Source organism: Lepidochelys olivacea, assembly GCF_965140295.1.
Source record: "Lepidochelys olivacea isolate rLepOli2 genome assembly, chromosome: 10".
Lineage (NCBI taxonomy): Eukaryota > Metazoa > Chordata > Testudines > Cheloniidae > Lepidochelys > Lepidochelys olivacea.
Window position 1 is genome coordinate 420,622 of NC_140420.1, and position 19,035 is coordinate 439,656.

The 19,035-nt window shown below is 39.2% G+C and overlaps 1 protein-coding gene across 5 annotated transcripts in view; it reads right to left on the bottom strand.

The window, feature by feature from the left end:
- Window positions 1–19,035, bottom strand: part of PDPK1 (3-phosphoinositide dependent protein kinase 1) — a 161,741-nt gene that overhangs the window by 103,991 nt on the left and 38,715 nt on the right. For 4 of the 5 annotated variants that reach the window (XM_084642354.1, XM_084642355.1, XM_084642352.1 and 1 more), the window contains 4 exons: window positions 13,123–13,392; window positions 8,287–8,329; window positions 7,880–8,017; window positions 5,751–5,895 (listed from right to left, as the gene is read on the bottom strand). In XM_084642354.1, the coding sequence (XP_084498480.1) occupies window positions 5,751–5,895; window positions 7,880–8,017; window positions 8,287–8,329; window positions 13,123–13,392 (596 nt within the window). Of the gene's footprint in view, window positions 1–5,750; window positions 5,896–7,879; window positions 8,018–8,286; window positions 8,330–13,122; window positions 13,393–14,367; window positions 14,520–19,035 lie in introns of those variants that run through there. The other variant, XM_084642353.1, reaches the window with a different exon arrangement.

The window sequence follows — 19,035 nt, forward strand, 5'->3', positions numbered from 1 at the left end:
CACTTATCCTTATTGAACCTCATCAGATTTCTTTTGGCCCAATCCTCCAATTTGTCTAGGTCCTCCTGTATCCTATCCCTGCCCTCCAGCGTATCCACCACTCCTCCCAGTTTAGTATCATCCGCAAATTTGCTGAGAGTGCAATCCACACCATCCTCCAGATCATTTATGAAGATATTGAACAAAACCGGCCCCAGGACCGACCCCTGGGGCACTCCACTTGACACCGGCTGCCAACTAGACATGGAGCCATTGATCACTACCCGTTGAGCCCGACAATCTAGCCAACTTTCTACCCACCGTATAATGCATTCATCCAGCCCGTACTTCTTTAACTTGCTGACAAGAATACTGTGGGAGACCGTGTCAAACGCTTTGCTAAAGTCAAGAAACAATACATCCACTGCTTTCCCTTCATCCACAGAACCAGTAATCTCATCATAGAAGGCGATTAGATCTCATCTGTCCTTAAACTGAAAAGGTCAGGACCTTCAAAAGGTAAGTTCCTGATCACAGTTTGGACTTCTTTTGGGAATCCAGGCAATTGTAACAGTGATCTGTGGATAGTTAATACCACTGAAGCTATAGCACTAGCTGCAGGATCAGAATCTAATGATGCTTGAAGAGCTGTCTTTGCCACAAAGTGCACCCTCCTACGGCCACATTACTTAGCTCTTTCTTAATATCATGTAGGAGTTTTTTGTTCACCTGCATAACCCTGTTCTTCTGGAGAAAGTTGTATTTGGCCAACAGAGCTTGATAACTGCTTATCTGCATCCGAGGCCTAGCTGAAGAATATACTTTCCTAACAAGCAGCTCCATTTTCTTGGGTTCTTTCTTCCTGGGAGTCAACTTGGGGGGGCCCACAGTGCTTGGACATTTGTGGGTACCTGTAACCATAAGCGACCGTGGGATTAGATGTGCAAAGAAATATTCAAGCCTTTTTGGAAGTACTCGACATTTATGATCTGCTTTCTTAGATGTTGAAACAATTGAGGTAGGGGTTTGCCACAGTTCTTTAGCTGCAGTGAGTATTACCTTATTGAATGGCATGGCCAAATGGCCCTGAGATTGAGAATCCTCTTGAAACATCTCAAGAGGAATTTCTAAAAAGCCTTGGCCTTCCTCTTAAGCAAGTCTTGAAAAGCACTGAAATCTATTGTAGCAGATGATGACAGAACAACTGCGTCATCCAGAGATTAAGAGGATACTGCAAGCAGAAAGGGCTGAAAGTCATATTCCTCCAAAGGCTCCCCTTCATCCTCTCCAAAATGAGGACCCTGTTCAACCTCTTGCATGATAGGTTGACCTGCAGAAAGTACAGGATGGTTCCTTATGAAGTGATTGATTCCTTCACCTTAACATAGAAGAGTCAGGACCTGGAAATTGCTGCGGGTTCAATCCTGGCCAGTAAGACCAGAACTGTGTCCCATAATGATAAGGCCTGGGATACCAAAGTAGTGGAAACAATGGAGTTTGAGACCTGTCAGAAGATGGTACCTCCGATGAGAAAGTTTCCTCCTCACCTCCCTTTCTAGGATCATATTTGGAGAATGAGGATAAAACAGAGAGGAGGAGTCAGAATAGTAGAACTTCTCCACAGAATCCCTGTATCTCCTAAGAGACAGCCATTGGTACCAGTGGTGAAGGTCAAGGGATATCTTCATGTCTAGAACCTTTGGTTCCAGTACAGAAACTATCTTCGAACCCATAGAAAACAGAGGAAAGTCCATTAGAGGAGTCTCCAGATCTGGCGTGATCATTAAGTCCACTGGAGCTATAAAAGATCACTGCAAAATAATAGGGACTGGTACCAATGTAATCAGCACCAAGCTTGCTGGTACTGAAGTGGCTGACACAGCTGTAAGCACAGTTCCGAGGAATCAGTGATAGATGGTTCTACAGCCATTAGTACCAATGAGCTGGTAGGGACAGTAGAAGATTGCTAGTGTAATTGTGAGGTAGAGGAACAAACCCTTGAAGGGTCTGGCGGTACACTGTGCCAGTCTAATTTGAAGGAAATCAACTTGAAAGCCTCAGTGTAATATAATATGGATTTTTTTTTCTTTGTTGGTACTGGAGACTTTGACCAATACAAGGTCTCTCTGCCTTTGGCCTGAGAAGGAAAAAAAGGATAAGTCCAGAATGTTTCAGAGCAGCATGAGGTCTTTGGGGGCTTGTCTTCACTGAAGACTTAACTTGAGCTCAACAGTGAGTTTTTCCCATAGCATTCTCCAAGTGCACACAGCCACACACTTCTATCAGTGCTACACAGCATAATAGCCACCACTCCCTGAGCTACAGAGGAGACAAAGAGGTAGGTTTTAATGTGTTCCTTTATCTTGAGGTAACCGCAGTGCAGATGAGTGGTCACAACAGTTGGGACACAATGGTCCTCCAATCCCTTCCCATAAACCCCCAACTGGAAGTAGACTATTAATCTGCCTCTGCTCAGCATTCATCTTGCAGTTTGCCTGCTGACAATTTCTCCAGCTTCACACATCTCTTGTGTTTCATACAACACAACAAGGCCCATTAACAAGCCCTTGTACCAATGTATAACCACCAGAGCAGGCAGACAAGTTGTCTTACAACATCTGTGAATGCAAACAGAGGCATAGTAAATAGTGGTGCTATAAATCTTAGGAGAAGTAACCAGACAGCTGTATTGCTTGGTGCAGCCAGACACAGTACCAGTATGGATGCAAGTGATGACAACACGGAAATGTGGTCATGCTATTCTGGGTTAAGCTATCACTGGTTAACTTACGCAGTAATTGCTTACCCCCATGCTTAGCATGCAGTGAAGGCATAGTCTTGGATGCAGAAGACCTGTTAACACCTAGAATGGTAGCCCTGGTAGCCAGAGAACTGCTAGACAATGGCTTTAATGGAATAGCATTCTCTAGAAAGGGAGCTTCAGAGTCTGATATGTTCCTTGTAGATTTCTCTGCGAAGAAAACTTTCAGACAGGCATCATAAACTCTTTGAGTATGCTTTGAAAATGATGTGCAAAGTGCATATTTGTCAGTTATGTGAGACTCCCTCAAGCAGAATAAACATTTTGCATGAGTATCTCTTGCAGGCATGGGCGAGTCACAAGCTAGGCAGATTTTAAAACCTAGGGACCAAGACTCAGCAGTGTGAGAATCACGGTATCAAGGGGGAAAAAAAAGTTATTTGTGTGTGTGTTTTGGGGAGGGGGGTTCTTTTGGCCAATGGGCTCCAACAACTTGAACTTTTAGAACTACAGAGGGTACTAAGAATAATCCTAACTACCTATCAAACTACAAGTACCTGTGATGTAGTGGAGAAGCAGAAGGACTCTGTGCTGCTCTAATTCACTGCCATAGGCACGGAGAAGGAAACTGAGTGGTACTTGGGGCTGTTCTGCCCTTTACACACTCAGGGTGGGGAACACTTTTATGGTCACTGCTGGTTAAAAGATTCCAGACTCTCAGGCAAGGGGTGTGGACACCTACAGTGGAACCCATGTGGACAAAAGCTCAAAGAACAGAAAGTGCCATTTCTACAGAGTTATTTTTCAAAGTAGAACCACTTTAAGATGTCTGGTTATCTGCGGTCATATTTCTAAGTGTTCAAGAAAACCCCAAGAGAGTTCGAAGCATTTTAATAGAATATGGTTTCGTAAAAAAGTCAACTGTACGATTGTGACATCAGCAGAAACTCGATCTCACCACCCAGTACTGAGCTGTCCATAATTACCTCCATAGCATTCTAAACTTAAGATATCTACAAGCAATTCTCCTATAATGCCAGATTTCTAATAAAGCCCTACTAAAAGAAATACATAAATAAAGGTAAATTTATACACGTTTTAAAAACTCTTGTGATTACATAAAAGACAAAGAAAACAATACCCCTCTTCCCTATACATAATTAAAATATTAAATAGCATTGTTTTTTGACCTTTCTGGAATCTCCCTCCCATACAACATATATTACTGGCTGGGAAACTGAACCCCTGAACTCTTTTATAGTGTTTATTCCATCCTAGTGTTTCATGGACACCTTCTCTCTGTCAGAATGGATGGATCAATTTCCTCCCTCTTCCCATTCACAACTGTTTCTATGCAAAAATATTAGAAAATGTATTTTTAGCGTTCAACATAACAGGAAACAAGAAGAGCCAGCAGCACATGATCAGACAGCTCTCCAAGACTCTGAGCAAGTGTTTCAGGAACTTTTGGAATACATGACCTAATAGGTCTCTTCTCAACTTTAGATTCTACAGTACAATCTCTACTCCCAGCCACCCTTACCCATTTGGCTATTGTGTCAAATAGGGGTAAAATCTATCTATAGTTAGCAAACCAATTTTGTATACATGACAGAATATTCTTATCCAAACAACAAGATTGTAATTCTTCTCTTGGGGCTCTTAGAGACCCAATTAAAAGCTTTTAGAAAGTTTCAACATTTTCCTATAATAACCAAAATTAGTTTTAAAAAGGAACTCAAGATAAATATTAAGTGCACCCTTAGCTGTGTTCTCATCACCACTTTAGATTATCTAAACTAGACTTTAAGGGTATGTCTACACAGCAAAGAAAAACCAACGGCTGGCCTGCATCAAATGACTTGGGCTCACAGGGTTCGGGCTGCGAGGCTGCTTCGTTGCTGTGTAGACTTCTGGGCTTGAGCTGGAGCCCCGGGCTCTAGAGCCCTCTGGGGGTGTCTCTTTCTCTGTCTGTGTCCCCCGAAGCTCGGGCTCCAGCCCAAGCCTAGAAGTCTACACATCAATGAAACAGCCCCGCAGCCTGAACCCTGCAAACCTGAGTTGGTTGGCACAGGCCAGTCGTGGGTGTCCAGTTGCTGTGTAGACATACCCTAAATTGTCTTTTCACCATTTCTGCTCTTTGTCCAAGCTGAGTAGTAACGCAAAATATAAAAACTGGACTAAGTCAGTTTTACTTTTGTTTATATAGTCTCCTGCACACTGTACTTCACAAGCAGATCCCTGCTCAGGACAGTTCCTTAAATCCCGCTCCTGCCCTGCAATATCTACTCCCATTCCCATTGTTTTTTGCATTTTTATCCCACCCACAGAAACCTTGGATCCCACAAATCCCACAAGTCAGAGATTCCTGCATGTTAACTATATATTCAGCCTCTCTCTCTTATATTTTATTTATATAAATATGAGAGAGACTGAATTCCATTTTTTATTTTTTTTTTATTTATGTATATACAATATAAAGGGAATTCAGACAATTTTTACTGCTAAAAGAATAAAACTAATCTTGCTTAAACCATGTAAAAAATACTTTAACTCCTGTTATGGAAATCAAACTTCTTTCTATCCCTTGCTTAAATTTAAGTATTAAAACCTTTATTTAAAAAAAGAAAGACTTGCTTTACATTGCTGAAATTCTATTTATGACAAACTGACAACAGATTTAATGTTTTCCTGCAAATTACTACAATCTGTTGCAGGGAGGATTGGGTGGGCAAAAATACCAAAGTACATTTTATCCACCCCTGCTATTATGGCAGCAGGTACTGCAGGACCCGCAGAATCCCAGTCCCGCAGAAGGGCTCTATTCACAAGCACCAGTTTGATTTTGATTCATAATACAGCAAGCAAATACTTATATTTACAAAAAACATTTATATTAGTTTTTTACAAAAGCTACATATTTAAACTATATCACAAGTGAGCCTTTAAAAAAAATTATTCTTTTATTAAATACCATTGCAAATATGTTGATCCCAATTAAGTACCTTACCTGTGAATTATTCCCTTTCCATGCAAGTACTCTAATGCTGATACAATTTCAGCAGCATAAAACCTGGTACAGGTCTCATCAAATGAGCCAATTTTGCGAATATATTTTAGAAGCTCTCCATTTTTGGCATAGCTAAGTCCAAAATCTGAATATAAAGTTAAGGATTATCACTAGGACATTTTAAAACATCAAACTCAAACTTATTTTGAGGACTAAAATAAAAATAAGATTGAATAAGAACTATGTAAGGAATATGGAGCCTAATTCCAAAACTGTTTTGGTACTAATCCAAGGCAACATTTTCTGACACTGCTCTCCATTTTTATGGCACACAATTAAGGTAATTTAGATGCTTAAATCCTCTGTTTTGAGACATAGTTAATGACCTGTATAAATCACTTAAATAATTGATTAAAACTTCACCTACAGTTATTAGCTCCTGAAAAAATAGAGACCCAGTTATGGCCAGGCTGAAACTATCTGACTGCCGTTTGGAGAGTTATACAAAATGCACTGGTCTCAGCCCAGTTTGTAGTGAGCAGGTGTTCACATTACAAAAAGAGACTGCTACATCCTGCCTATCGTTGGCAGCCTCAGCAAGTATATCATGAATGATTAAATGAGCCCTGAAAGGAGACAATCTATCCTTTCACCCCTAGAAAGCACCACTACAGAGCAGAAAGCTCAAAGGGAAGTTTGCCATAGCTTAGTCTTGTACCTGTTCTATGAATAAAAAGGGGGACCTCAGACTCCAGAGCTCTGAAGAGAGAATACTTACCAATATAAAATGAACTTGAAATAAACAAACTTTTAAGAATGGTTGGAGAGAGATGCCATGGAGGAGACTACACGTTCCTGTTGGGACACTGAGGGTCTCCTCTTCATACTGTAACCAACGACCAGCCAGGTCTCTTGTACAGTAATTCTAAGAACTGCTATTAAAAGGCCCAACCAGAACCTCTTCAATGCCTTAGCCCCATTATTCAGATTACTCTACATGCCATTTTAGATGAGAGAAGCTTAACAACTCTGATGATTTAATGGACACAAATTACTGAATATAAGAAAGGAACATGGCCAAGCTTTTTTTTTTAAAAAAAGTTCAGTTTTTGTTTTACCTGCTGTATTGAAAGTAAAACATTGTAAGAAAACAAATTTTAAACAGATCAACTTAAAAACATTTTCTCCCACTAATTTTGACACTGCCAATACGGTTAATACTGAGTTTTTCCTGTTCATCTCTTCTAAAGTACAGATATAGTCAGTTTAATTTTTTAATTTGTATTCTAGCGTTAATGATGTTAGTAGAGTTCAGGATAGAGTTGCCAGGTGCCTGGTTTTCGACCAGAAAGTCAGGTTGAAAAGGAGACTGGGCAGTCTCCAAAAGTCCCGTTAACGTGGGGGAGGAGTGTCATCAACTCACGCCTGCCCCTGCACAGCCAGGGCTGCCTCCCACCCGCAGGCAGACTTTGCATCAGACTGCGGCAGCTCCTGTCCCAGTCCTGGACCTGGTGGGGGGAGTGAGGTGGAGATGATCCAGCCGGGAGAGGGAGGGTGCAGGGCCTTGGGAGAAGAGGCAGAGTAGGGGACGGGACCTTTAGGCAGGAAAGAGGTAGAGCAGGGCCTCAGGGTCCGGTTTTCAGCCAATAGGAAGTTGGCAACCCTATGTTTGTTATTTCTGTTCTGCCTCTTGATAGTTTTGCAGCAGAACACAATATGGTAGCTCCTATATAAAAAAGTGACCACAAAAATAGTTTCTTGGAAAAACACTGCTGGCTTTAAAATATACCGTTTCTGCCATGTGGTGTTCATTTAAAGGGACATGAAATTTTGGGTGTAGACTATATTACTAGGTCTATTTAAACTGGCATGTATAAATAGTGTTACGTAAACGCATGAGACCTCCTGTTCGAAAATACTTGGCATATTTGTGGTTTAATATTTACTCAAGAATTCAAGTAGCTATTTCGATAATGATTAGATGCTAAAGAGTTTATCACACCGCAGAAAGTGCTGCTCAGTTTCTTTCCATGTTTCTCTTATTCCAGTAAAGTTCTATAGGTTTGAATGAAATAATTCACTTGCTACTTTCAAACACTTTGCAATAAATATTTAATTCAAAAGGATACACAGCTTTTCATCATCCTGAAACGTGAAGTAGAGTTTCACAAAGAAAGGGTGATCCAGACGGGACATTACATCTCTCTCTCTGGTCACATAGGGGACCTTATTTTCTTTTATGATATGACGTTTTTCTAGAATTTTAACTTGAAGACGAAGAAGAACAATGAAAATTCAGAGGACTCGAGCCCAAACAAGGCATGTTGTAAACGAAGCAGTTTTGCAAACTGACTGGTTAGATAACAGTGATGCTCTAAAAATGCCAAACTTCCCTGATTAACAGTTGCTCCCACTCTCTCTCTCCCATCGTTAGAGGGGAAGGAGGTAACAGAATATTTTAAAAAGTGAATATAGTTAAAGATACCTATTTCAAAGTTATGCCTAAAACATTTAGCTTGAAGGAATCATTACTTACTGGCATATTCTCTGGAAGTTGCCAATTCTCGGGCCAAGACAACCTGGTTTAGGGGGAAAAAAACCCACAATGTAACTGGTTCATTAAAAAGATATACAAGGATGCCAGCTTGCTCTTCATTCCCAGTCACAGTTTGACTTTTGTATTAACCTCAATCCCTATGCCCATAGATGTTTAATGCACCCCTTTCCATATACACTCCACTTCATGGCCCTAAATCAGCAAATCAATGGGACTCAAGAACATGCTTAACTGAAGTCAATGTGTTTAAAGTTCAGTACACGCTTAAGTGTTTTGCTGAACCAGGGGCTGACAAACACCATCGGGTAATCAATAAACTAGATTTTATTCTCCTTTTCAGGAAATCATATGGGTTACGACATAATATGCTACACTAAATCATTGATGATCTTTCTACAAGACATGCGTCCCCGATGTGTGTTTCAGGCAAATTTAGCAAAAATATTTCCTGAAGTTATTTATATTTATTTATTTTTAAGTATATAAAAAGACTGCCATAGTATGTTTCCATGTCCTGCATGGTGTCCTTGAGCACTTTAATCAATTTATCCATAAGATTAAGAGTTAAAAGCAACAGAAAGGCTTTCAGTGTAGCCTACAATTTGACAAGATAAAACAGTTCACTGATGAAGAGTGGAAGAGTTCCAAACAGCAGAGGAGAAGGGTGGGGAGGGGGGGGAAGAGGCCTTCAAGACAATGGTTCCAAATTTTTGAAAAGAAAAAAGTTTCAGAGGGAATGTGTTAGTGAAATGCAAGTGAATTTACAGTCTGTATGGAATCCTAATAGAGTTTTGATCAGATACACACACAAAACACAACAGCTAGAATGCACAGTGTCTCCTTGCCTGAATACAAGCAAGAACGTCTCTGCTACATCAGAATACCTAGAATGTTCCAGTAACTAGTTTTCATATTAGGTTTCTAACAATGCATTAGGAGGAATATAATCTATATCTAGTTCTTACATAATCTTCACCAAATTTTCTACCATCATACCATGCTTGTTCATATGCCAAATTTTTTTTAGTTAGAGTAGAATACTCCAACATCTTAACTTATTTCAAATACATGCTATTAAGTAAAAGTATTATACTTTTTTTTAAGGCTAGCCATCTTACACCCCCTGAATAGGTTTATGCAAACAGAGTTACACTGCTCCAGAAGTGGGCATTTTGTTGAAAGTTTACTTCTCAATAAAACTGTAGGAGAGTTGTTCACTCTTATTTTCTGAGTGTAAGAGGTCTGAAGTTGACAGAAGCAGATCAGTGAGAAGTCAGATTAGAAACACTCAAGGTTTAAAAGTTATGCATTTATAATAAAAAAATTCAAAGAGATTATTTCTGTGTATAGGATTAACATACAACAATCTTTAAAACATGTATCCCTCAGACTACAATATTTATGATCAGATTTGGTCAGAAAGTGGGGAGTTTTGTTTCTTTTTTTTGCAAAATTTCTTCCCCTACCCCAGCTCTATCATAATTTCAACGTTTCTGAAATCTACTAAACCAGCTCTTTTCAAGATCTATTACTTAATATTTAAATATCAACATGCCCAGATATATAGAGCTAGCTTTTTGCATTTTGGGGAATGCAAATATTTATATTTGTATTAGAATAGTCAAGTTAGCTAATAGTCAAGAAACAATATAAAACATAAGCCTCGATCTTGCAAAAATGCACTTTAATAACTTTACACATGTGAATAGTCCCACTGAGATCACTGGAACTACTCACACATGCATAAATGCTTGCAGAATTGGGGATTTACATTGATCTCTCAATCTCCACATTGCAGCCAATTCCACCTTGATAACAAAAATATGAGAAGTTTACAATGACTGAGAAAAGCCAACAGATTGCCATAAATCAAAACAATTTAAAAAACTTTAGCTTTGTGTAGCCAAATTGACACTTACTCACTTATAGTAATATTAGATCTATATAATGAAAAAGCCACTTTAATGGAACTTTAACACTGGAAAACATGTCACAAAGTTAAGGTCCCAACTGCAACAGTAATTCTGCCACATTGCACTTCCTACACATTTTACTAGAAGTCAGTCAGTAATATATTAAACTACTCATTTAAAATCAGGAAACAAATTATTGTGTGTAATCCTGCCAAGTTAATTTACTGTTGAACTCTTATATTAGGATTTCCAGATTTTAGTGAGTATCTATGCAACCATTCATTTCCTGTGTAGGTGCACTTGGTTTTAAAAAATAAAATTAAGGTAGAACAAGAACTTTAACTGAAATCCTTACAGTGGCATCATGCTCTGAGGTGCATTAAGTTCTTACAATGGCATGAACCTCTAACCCAGTTCAAATCCTTCAGACCAGATTAAAGTAAATCTTGAATATTTTAAAGAGCATGAGAAACTCCACCACCTTATGGCACTATAAGTGCTTAAGCCACTAAAAATACACATTGGGATACAATGTCTTCTGAAAACTTAAAATTCAAGTCTTTTAAAGGCAGAAGGGTGCTTTTTATGGGAGTTGAAAAGTGGATGCACAAAGTGGATGCAGCAGGCATAATCACCACCTCTTGAAGTGTAAACTTAATGACATTTTGTACTGCACACTGAAAACTGGCACTCGTTAACACCCAACAATTATTCAACCATTGTTTTTTCCAAACTTGGTTGAGGATAAATTTCTCAATGACTTTATTCACATGCCAAATTTGAAGTTTCAAAACTCACCCAAGGAGTTTCTGTGGGAACTAAAGGATAGTAACTTTACAAAAACCAAAAATGGACAAAGTGTTGCTTCAGTCTCTCAAAACTGAAATTATGAGCATATGAATATCTACTGGTCTGCACGCGTGGCCTGACCAGAGTGCTGAAGGCAGTGATGGGTGCAGTATAAGAATGTAAGTCGATAGTTTGACAGCCTATTTCCATTGTAACAGCCAGTACTAGGCTCCTGCAATAATTAAGCAAATTGCTCAGTAACTCAAATGCTGTCAGAAGTGATCTTTATTCAAATATAAAAAGGAAAAAAAAAATCAAAGAACAAAATGTTACTCATTATCATTACTGATGTAGAAAGAGAGTCCAGATCTAGGAAGTCATACTAGGTGTTTGACACAAAATATCCATTAGTCTTCATTAAAAAAAGTCAGTTGTGACCCGCTGCTTAATACAATTACTATTGACAACAAGGGGGAAGAAAAAACAAGCCACTAGGAAAAGAACAGGTTAAAGAATATTTAGCTAAGTTAGATGTATTCAAGTTGGCAGGATCTGACAAAATTCACTCTTGGGTACGAAAAGGAACTAGCTGAAACAAACAAACATTCTCAGAACCATTATCTTTGAGAATACATGAGGTTCCAGAAGACTGAAAAAGGGCAAACATAGTATCTATCTTTAAATAGGGGATGAGGACCAGAGAATTATAGACCAGTCAGCTTAACTTCATTATTTGGAAAGATACTGAAAAAAATTATTAATCAGTTTGTAAGCACAAAGAGGATAACAGGAAGATAAAGAAGTAGCCAACAATGATTTGTCAAGAACAAATCATGCCAGACCAACCTAATTTCCTCTGACAGGGTTACTGGCCTAGTGCACTGGGAGGAAGCAGTAGACGTGATATACCTTGATTTTAGTAGGGATTTTGCCACAGTCCCATATGATAGTCTGAAAAGCAAACCAGGGAAATGTGGTCAAAATTGCTGTAACATGGGTGCAAAACTGGTCAAAAAAGTGTACTCAGAGTAGTTTTCTATGGTTCACAGTCTAACTGGGAGGACATATCTAGTGGGACACTGTAGGGGCCTGTCCTGGGTCCGGTACTATTAAACATTTTTATTGATGACTTGGATAATGGAGAGGAGAGTAAGTTAATAAAATCTGAATGACACCAAGCTGGAAGGGGTAATAAGGACTTTGAAGAACAGGATTAGAATTCAAAAGGATCTTGACAAACTGAAGAATTGGTCTGAAATCAACAAGATGAAATTCAGTGAAGACAAGTAAAAAGTACAACACTTTAGAAGGAAAAAGTAAATGTATAAATACAAAATGGGGAATAACTGGCTAACCAGTAGTACTGCAGAAGAGGATCTGAGGGTATATAGCAGAACACATATAACATAAGCCAACAATGTGAAGCAGTTGTGAAAAAGGCCAATATTCTGGTGTGTATTAACATGAGTTTTATATGTAAGACATGGGAAGTAACTTTCATTCTACACAGGAACGGTGAGGCCTCGGCTAGAGGAATCTGTCCAGTTTTGGATTCCACATATTAAGAAAGATGTGGACAAACTGGAGAGCGTGCCGAGGATAGCAACAAAAATGGTAAGAGATTTACAAAACCTGACCTTTGTGGAAAGGTTTAACAAAAACAAACAAAAACTGTGTACATTTGAATTTTGAGAAAAGAAGAGTTGTGGGGGACCTGAAAGCAGTCTTTAAATAGGTTAAGGGCTGTTATGAAGAGGACAGTGATCAACTGTTCTCCATGTCCATGATGGTAGGACAAGAAATAATCAGTGTCATCTGCAGCAAGAGATAGTTAGAAAGTATTTCCTAATATCTAAACTAACTATAAGGATTGTTTAGTAGTGGAATATGTTACCAGATGAGGTGGTAGAATCTCACTCATCAGGTTTTTAAGAGGAGGTTAGACAAACACCTGTTGGGGATGGTACAGTTGGTTCTGCCTTGGGGGGCGGGGGGGGGTGGACTAGATGACCTCTTGAGGTCCCTTCCACCACCACTTCCTTTCTATGACTCTGTAGTTATGTTTTTGTTGAACCAATATAGCAAGGAGCTGAAAAATAGCTGTATTACTCACTGTTGAGAAAGATCCTTCACCCAGAATTTTCCCAAATTTGAAATCCTCACGTCGTTTTTTTCGAGGCTGTGGAGGCTGTTGTCCTGAATGTTGCTGTAGGGAGTTTGAACTAGACCTTGATTCAGCTGCAGTTCCCTCCATGTTAGACCCTTGTCTGCTGCCACAGGTGGTAATGACAGATGGAGTGCTGGAATCTGTCTGGTTCCTCACCATTGATGGGGATGGGCAGGAACATATAACCACACTCGACTGGATTGGAACAGCATCATACTGAAAAGAGAGGGTCGAACATATTCATTTATCTAAATGTATAACTGGAGGGGCTAAGCAACATAAATGCATGAAAATGTACAAAGTGTAAGAATGCCATATAGCAGAGTCCTTCCTCTGAAGAACTACAGTATAAACTTACAAGGTACAATACACAACTGTACACAACAAAAACAGATCTGCAATGCTTCACAGAACTGGTGGGTCTTCAGGAGTGTAAATATTTATCGAGAGACTATTTGAAGTGTAGAGGGCTGCATGGAAGGAAGCAGGAGCCAGGAATGAGCAAAGGAAGCAGTCAAAACAAACTAGGGTAGAGCACAGGAAGTGGGAGTAGTGTAGGAGACTGAGAATAGGTATAGGTTGGGTCAGAGCTACTGGAAGCGTAGCACAATGAATTGGTACTTTAATACAAAGATTTATACAAAAGGAATGAAGATGCAGATAGAATATCTGCACTCACTCATTTTTTACAAATCATACTTTAAGGGAAGATTATTCTTCACCTCCCCTCCCAATACTCAGATGCAGAGCTAATTGAACTGGTTGATTAAGAGAATTTAAGATCTGCCAGTGACACCAGGGCAGAGTTTGTATTTGCAAGCAAATTTCCTTCAGTTTTTCTCTTTTCCTCCCCTCCTACTTTTTCCTTTTCAAAACTAGGAAATTAAAATAATTACTGGAGTTAATGCAAAGCTACAGTTGAAAGAATTAAAGCCAAATGTTAAATTTGTTCTAACAATATTACTGTGGCTACCTTTGTAATTTCTCAATTTCCCAAGCTAAATAAAACTGCTTTACTTGCATGTTACTGAATTCCATCAAATGCACAGGATGTGCAATGCAGTTGAGTTAATATTACCAGACCAATCTTAACTTTTTTTTAGAGCTTCATGACCTACTCTGCCTTGTTCTAGTACAACAGTGACTTAGCTGAGGCTCAGTACAAACCAAACTCTGGTGAGGTTATCTTACCGAGGGAAGCATCTCTAGCAGTTGACAGGCGCACGATGTCTGCAACCTCTGTTTGGGGTGTCTGCAGTTTCAGTATCTTATTGGACTTATCACTGTTCTGTATTCCCAGTTAATAAGTGTGACGCAAAGCTCGTTTTTCTATCTTCAGCTGGCCAGGAGACAGACCTTTTCTCCCTGATGCAGACATTGCTAAAGTCATCATACTTTCTTGAAATAACAGGATGGAGTACTGCAGTGTACTCTAGGGGCCTACTCTGGGAGACTATTCAGAAGCTGTAGCTAGTGCAGAGTGTTGCTGCTTGTCTCAGACAGAGTATGTAAGTTCTGTTCTCAGCATTCTGCATTGGCTGTCCATTTGCTTTTGGATACAAGTCAAGTGGTTATTCTCCATGCAAAGAGATGTCCTCTATGCCTCACCTTGGTAGCTTCAGTGTGCTGTGGCACTCCAGTTCCCAATGCTGAACTCATGGGGAACTGGTGGCAGGGACAGTCTCAGTAGAAGACCCTTTACTCTTGAGCTTAAGGAAGGTCACTCCAGATCTGTACCTGGTCACATGTAGGGCATGACGCAGAACAGGAGGTATTTTTCAAACAAATTTTAAAAATCCAAGTATGTTAAAGTTTGTCAATGCATAGTAAGGGCAACCAACAGAGCCATCTGGGGTGGGGTAAAAGGGGCAGGTTTCCTCTGGTTCTGTTTGAGAGGGCCCCCAAACAGAGCGATGCACAAGGTTGCAGCACCACTGACTCAGATTTGGCCCGGGCACCCCATCATTATGGAGGGGAGGTCAGGCTAAACCTGAGTGCCGCTACAACCCCACATGCTAGGTCGCAATGCCCAGAGTGGGGAGCCAGGAGCAGCTCCACAAAACAGAAGCCACAGCACCAGGTTAAGTGTGGGCTCAATCTCCACTCCCCTCCTGCTGGGCCTCACCTCACTGGTAACTTTTTTGGAAAGGCAGAGGGCCTCAGTTTCTGATTTTGCCCAAAGTGCCAAAAACAATCTGTGCAGTCCTGCCAAAACAACCTTAACTGTTCCTTGTCAGACTCTTCAAATTTCCCATATAGTTAAGGATTCACTGAAATCTTGTGAAGACTTAAAAAATAAAAATGTAAAGGATGAATTGTCTTTCAGACCCAACTCATCGTTCTTTGTGGCTAAAAGTTTGTCCTTTAGCAGAAACTTTAACTCTGCCCTGTAGTGATATCATGCAACAACCACACTCATCTGAAAGTAATGGAGAGTCTATATTTTTCAATTCATTTCAGAAATTAAATTTGAAAGCAAGGTTGGCACATCCAGGTATTTACTTAACAAGCAACTATAAAGATAAAAAATCCACTGTCTTTTTATTCCAAAGAACCAACAAAATTGGACTGAAATATAACAGAATTGAAAAGCTACCAAATTATATTTAGTTATATACTTTGTTGCATTCTTCACACAGAAGTTATGATACAAATACTTCAATAAGTATTTTCCAATCACCTCCTAGTAGTTATTGAGCTGGGTGTACAGGCTTTACCAGTAACTAAACCCCAAAAGCTCTGGTTACCAAGACATGAATAAAGAAAAGGAGTACTTGTGGCACCTTAGAGACTAACCAATTTATTTGAGCATGAGCTTTCGTGAGCTACAGCTCACTTCATCGGATGCATACCGTGGAAACTGCAGCAGACTTTATATACACACAGAGATCATGTTCTCTGTGTGTATATAAAGTCTGCTGCAGTTTCCACGGTATGCATCCGATGAAGTGAGCTATAGCTCACGAAAGCTCATGCTCAAATAAATTGGTTAGTCTCTAAGGTGCCACAAGTACTCCTTTTCTTTTTGCGAATACAGACTAACACGGCTGTTACTCTGAAACAAGGCATGAACGTTAGCCTCCCATGTAAACACTTAATCTTATTGTCTTCCTCCTCTTCCTCACTTCTTCTTCATTCCTTCTCTGTTCTAAGTCCTTTGGTCCTACTCTGTAATTAGGGCCAGATCCTGAAAACACTTATGTAACTTTACTCAACTGATCAACTGCACTGAAGTCAATGGGACGTCTTTAAAAAAAAAAAAAAGGACCTTTTCAAGCAGTTAAAAAACTTGTGCTCTTGTATGGGTGTTTTTGTCTTTTTGCCAGAGGACAACAGTACAAACTTGCACACACAAAAAACAATGTCACCACTCTGGATGAGGGAAGCATCAGTGAAAGTTTCCCTTCAGACTTCCAAAAAGGCAACTGACAGCTCAAGCATAAAATAATAACCTTTTAAACTCACCATTGGACTCGTCCAATTTTTCCTCAAATAATTAGTATGCCTGCTACTCACCATTCAAAACAGTTCTCTTCATTTCTTACAAGAGTTCACACATTTCCTAGTTTGCTCTAGCCAACAGACTCAAACCATCAAGTTTTGTTTTATAATAACCTTTGCTTAGTTTAAATGCTCTATTTCTTTCATATGCAGTGTTGTTGTAGCCATGTTGGTCCCAGGATATTACAGAAACATTTTGACCTGAAGAAGAGTTCTGTGTAAGCTTGTCTCTCTCCTCAATAGAAGTTAGTCCAATAAAAGATACTACCTCACCCACCACCTTGTCTCCAATATATATATGTCATGTCACTTTAAATTGTCAAAGAGATGACAGAGATTGATGACTAGAGTCCCATTTAATGCTTGCCAAATGACATATTTTGGTTTATTAGTTATCAGCATTTTATTTCATCACCACACCTGTGGCCATGCATTCCCTCTTGAATGACACTCTCCACCACCAACACTGAAATTCATACCTTATAGAGTTAAATTATATGAGGAAGGGGCTAGATCTCATCTTTACTGCTGCTGCAATTGTCTTCTCAAAGGACAAAAATGCTAGTGCTTTCTGCAAATTCCAAAAGCTAACCAAGCAGCAGACACACTAAAAGTCACATAGCCGTGATATTATACACCCATAGTTTTCTTCTGTCCAGGAGGCTAAGACATGTTTTATTTTGTTTTGAGTATTTCTACTTCCAAGTTCCAATGAGACTTCTACAGCTTACCTCACCAACTACTCTCACAGCAGCTGCTTAAGAGTAGCAGCCCCTGGACGTGTCAGAGTGGGCAGGGAGAACTGGCATGTCAGAGCAGGCTCTGCATTAAACTCTGCTAAGCCTCAGATGTTCACAAGGAAGACATCAACCAGCTTTATTTTTACATTGTCCCTGAACTTGTTAGAGAAGTTCAGGCCAAATTTAAAATGTTTCATTATTATACAGCTCTATAATAGAAGAGCAAAACTGGTCCTCTGCTACTACAGGATTACAGTCTAAGAGCAGAAACTGAAACAGAACTATACTGAGACAGTGATGAGGGAGCCAAATGTAGACAGAGTGCATCAGAAAACAAGGGGGGGGATGGGGGGAAAGGCTTGCAGAATCCTTTAGTGCAGAACTAAGGGAAATCTGCCTATGTTGGTTGGGAGGCTGGCCCACGTACACAAAGCAGCATAGAATACAACCTGAAGACACAAAGGGAACAGTGAAACAGGGGAAATGGAGAGAGAGATTAAGACAGTTGTCTGAGAACTGAGTAAACTTTAGCCATTTTTGCTGAGATGTAGTGTTTTTACACACACTCTCTTTGTCACACACACAAAAGTCCCAGAGCTGCTGGTTTTCAAAAGACAGATACTGCTTTCAGTATGCGTGTCCTTTACGGTTATTTGCTAAATGTAGAAGGTATCTAAGATACTGAATACACACTACAGTGGGACAGGAGGTCACTCAGATGTGAAAATGGGATTATATTAATTATATGGAAGTATCAATCATGGTTTCAATTTGAAATTTTAGTTTTGCTTTGCACTTAGGGCAGAGATTCAACCTCTTATGAATGAGAATACAATGCATCTTCTCCAAATCGAACACATTTTGAGCCTAGAATGTATTTTGAGAATTATTTACAAGTAAATCCATCGGTTTAGGAGTTAATTAAAAACAGAGTCCTTAAAAAAAATTTTAAAAAAAATTAGTATCTATCAGTCTTTTCTTAATCATAAATGACCTTAACAACTGCCCACCACAAACTTTTTATATTGGTAATATTCAATAAACTCTTGTGCATAGCTTTATTACAATCTAATTTCTTCAAATATAGCCTAAATTATCAATCCTTGAATCTGACCTGCTATGATTATATAGGTTGCAAACAGGGTCAAGTCAATAGCTCAGGTAATTTTACCTTTCTTTATATTGACAGTTAACCGGATGACCTGTGTAATTATAGTCCTGCCAGCCTAACATCGATCCCAGGCAAGATAATGGACTCAAAGAATTAAATTAGATGCGGGACTCAAAGAATTAAAAGGAGGGTAATATAATTAATGCCAATCAACATCGGATTATAGCAAATAGATCCTGCAAAAAAAAACTTGATTTTTATTTTTTTTTAAATGAGATCACAAGCTTGGTTGAAGGTAATAGTGTTGAGGTAATATACTTAGATTTCTGTAAGGCAATTGACTTGGTACCACATAACATTTTGATTAAAAACCTAGAAAGATACAAAACTAACATGGCAAACATTAAATGGATTAAAAACTGGCCAACTGATAGGTCTCAAAATGTAACTTTAAATGGGGAATTGTCATCAAATAGGTATATTTCTTTTGGGGTCCTGAACGGATTG